The sequence below is a fragment of the Gracilinanus agilis genome, chromosome 1 (assembly GCF_016433145.1).
Source record: "Gracilinanus agilis isolate LMUSP501 chromosome 1, AgileGrace, whole genome shotgun sequence".
In the NCBI taxonomy this organism is placed as follows: domain Eukaryota; kingdom Metazoa; phylum Chordata; class Mammalia; order Didelphimorphia; family Didelphidae; genus Gracilinanus; species Gracilinanus agilis.
This window is the reverse complement of record NC_058130.1, coordinates 454,274,093-454,277,157: the sequence shown is the minus strand read 5'-3', so window position 1 is coordinate 454,277,157 and position 3,065 is coordinate 454,274,093. Positions and strand designations below refer to the sequence as shown.

At 38.6% G+C, this 3,065-nt stretch overlaps 1 protein-coding gene across 1 annotated transcript; it reads right to left on the bottom strand.

Moving 5' to 3' along the window:
* Window positions 1–571: 571 nt before the first annotated feature.
* LOC123231611 (biogenesis of lysosome-related organelles complex 1 subunit 2-like) lies at window positions 572–1,021 on the bottom strand. Its single transcript, XM_044657895.1, has one exon. The coding sequence runs from the start codon at window positions 1,019–1,021 to the stop codon at window positions 572–574; it is 450 nt and encodes a 149-aa protein (XP_044513830.1).
* Between the last annotated feature and the right edge of the window lie 2,044 nt (window positions 1,022–3,065).

The window sequence follows — 3,065 nt, the reverse complement described above, 5'->3', positions numbered from 1 at the left end:
TATTACTACTTCATTTTTCAACATGTAAATATTATATCTCCCCAATAAAATAAAAGGTTTTCTATAAAAGGGATGGTGTCATCCATATTTTAAAATTCTCTTCTGTCTTGAAAATGGTGCTTTGAACATAGCCACTGTAGTCATTATAATAAATGAGAGTGGCATAGCAGAAAGAGGGCTAGATTTGGCATCAGTAGTGCCCCAAGTACAAATCATTTTTTTTAAAGGTTATATATGTACATTTTATTTGTTACTGAGTAAGGGAGGGGGAAACAGTGGGAAAGAGTCTGGGGTAGGCGGGAAGGCAGGGAGGAGGAAGCCCAGAAGGGGCCTCTGGGTCTACTCCAGGCAGGGCGATCCTGATTGCTGAGCCTCCTCCAGGGCATACAACTGATATGAGAGGGAGAAAGGGTGGGGAGCTGGGACCAAGATGCAGGGGTACAGTTTAGAAAAGCATCCAGGACAGCCAGGAACCAAGCTGAGCCAACTCAAGCTGGGGCTGAAGCACAGGAGCCTGAGAAGTCCATCTAGGTATGCAGCTCTTGGGGGACAGTATTTGGCTAAAGCATTTTCATCGCCTTTCTAACTTCTTGTACTTTGCTTCTAGTTTCTTCGAATATGCGTCCAACTTGCAAGCTGCCTGCTCAAGAGCAGCTACTTGCTCCTCAATTAAAGTGATCTGATCCAAATAAGGCTGAAGTGCTGCATATTTCTGGTTTAAGTCCTTCAGGTTTCTACTTATGTTTACTGCAATATCTTTCATTTCTAGATACTTCAAGCTAGTCAGTTTGTTCATATTTTCCAGGAGTTTATAGTCTTCACTGGTGGCTGTCAGCTCGCCAGTTAGGTACGTGGCCATTTTGGAGACCATGTCCTGGCACAGCCCTGTGATGTCCGCTTCGGCGGGCTCCGTAGCCTCCTCCGCTGTCTCCGTAGCCTCCTCGGCTGACTCCACCACTGCATCCTCTCGATTTTGTCCCTCCCGCTGGGCGGCCAGGACACCCTCAGCCGTTGCCGCCATGGCTGAGCTTTCTCAGAGCCTGTAAGCAGGTTCCAGGTCTTCCCGGATGGCAGCGCCTGCGCAGGAGGGGAGCAGCGCGGCACCTCTCCCCTCCCCCCGCCCCGCCCAACTACTCCAAGCCATTCTTCAACATATAATATCTGTTCACTTTGTAGAGGAGAAAACTGATTGAGAGTTTAAAAGACCAAACCAAGGCCATATAACTAACAAGTAGCAAAGCTGAGATTTGAAGAGAGCACTTTTGATTGCAAGACCAATGAACTTTCTACCCAGATGTCTCTTGATATCCTGAGTTAATGCTTAATGATTACTAATACGTTCTAAGGAAAAAAAAAAGTTTTGGATTTTGTTTTCCCCACCTCATTTATAGTTTTTAAAAAATACAGCAGTCCTCTATGTTTGTATGTTTTTGTTTTGTTTTTTTTTTTTTAAAGAAGGATACAATCTATGAAGAATCAATAGATCTTTTATTTTAATACTTACATAAAGACAGATTCCATCTGGAGTCTTTGGCCATATCACTTAACTGTTGTTCCTCTGTCTTCCTGTCTATTAATTAGAAATAATAATATCCCCAACCACACAGAAGTAATAAGCTAATTAAGTTAATGCTTGTAAAGTGTTTTCACAATTAAAAGTGCTATAGATAAATACTTGGCCATTAAACAAGGAACATCATTAGATGGAGTGTTCTGAGAAAAGAAAATATGTTTGCATAGTCTTTAAAGGGAGGTACTTTGAAGGCAAGGGTTAGATGGAGTCTTCTTTCCATTTTTGTAGTGTTTATTTGACTCATAAGCCCTGCAAACAGAGCCAAGAAATGATTTTGTTTTTCTAAGACACTCATTATATTCAGAGGGATACTTGGAACAATGCACAGAGAAATCTGTTTCTGCAGCATAATTAATGACATGACTTTGGAGCATGTGGTCCTTCATGGAGGTCCTGCAGAGGAACTGATAGGAAAAAAAAAACAAAAAACCAAACCTTTCTTTTCATAATCTCTTTGTCCTCTTTCTTTGGCAGATTTGTTCTCTGGCAAATTAACTTGTTTGCTAAAACAATCACCCCTGGCTCCTTTAATTATTTATGTCTGATTTTCATATCCCTTTTTTCATAAATTCTAGTAGTTGGCTAGTAGTAATATCCTGGGCATAATTTCTGCCATCCAATTATTGAATGCTTCTGACATAAATCAATACAATGTTAATGTCCTAGTTAGATCTGTAGGACTGGCCATTTAATTTGCCAAGATTTTTCTTTAATAAAGTGCATTTCAACTCTGTTAAGTACTCTAGATAGGGACTTATATTATCCTAAAATGATTACTAAAATTAACATATTGTTGAGAGAGGAAAAGGGAAGGGAGTGGAGCAGAAAGGGAGGGAGAGATAGCAATAGACACAGAGACACTCCTCAAAAGAAATACGTTAAAGCATTTAACATTTTCCTGTTACTCCATTGAAAATATCATTTAGCACTTAATGATTCTTATTTCTGAACTGAATGATCATTGACTATTATCACCTATTTGTTCAAGAAATTAGTCTTGAGACAAGAAATTTAAATAAACATTTTAATTCTACTATCTTTGATCAAGTTTCTTGTTATAGAGTGGGAAAATGATGTAATGAATAGTATCAGAAACCCTGAGTTCAAATCTAATCTCCAGTACTTTCTTGCTTCATCCTTAATGTGTCTTTCATTCTAATCTTTCCATAAAGTAGAATAAGAAATATAACCAACATGAGGAAATTCCCTGAAAATCAAATAAGAAAACATTCTATCAGAAAGTCAATTTTCAGCATATGAATACTAGAGAAAAATAGGTTTCAACCTTCCATACTAACCATGACTATTCCAGGGCTATAAAAAGCCCTATTTTGAATAACTGTATCATTTCTGTCTGACCTAAATTCTGTTCACCTTTTCTTCCTTTAGCTATGAGATTAATGATCTGTTTCATTAGAGAACCACTCATCATTTGCTGGTTGAGAATTTTTCAGGAAAATTTTAGTCACCACTTATTTCCACCATCTTCTCT

Coding starts and splice junctions, on each gene's coding strand:
- LOC123231611 (XM_044657895.1), bottom strand. CDS start 1,021: ATGGCGGCAACGGCTGAGGGTGTCCTGGCCGCCCAGCGGGAGGGACAA.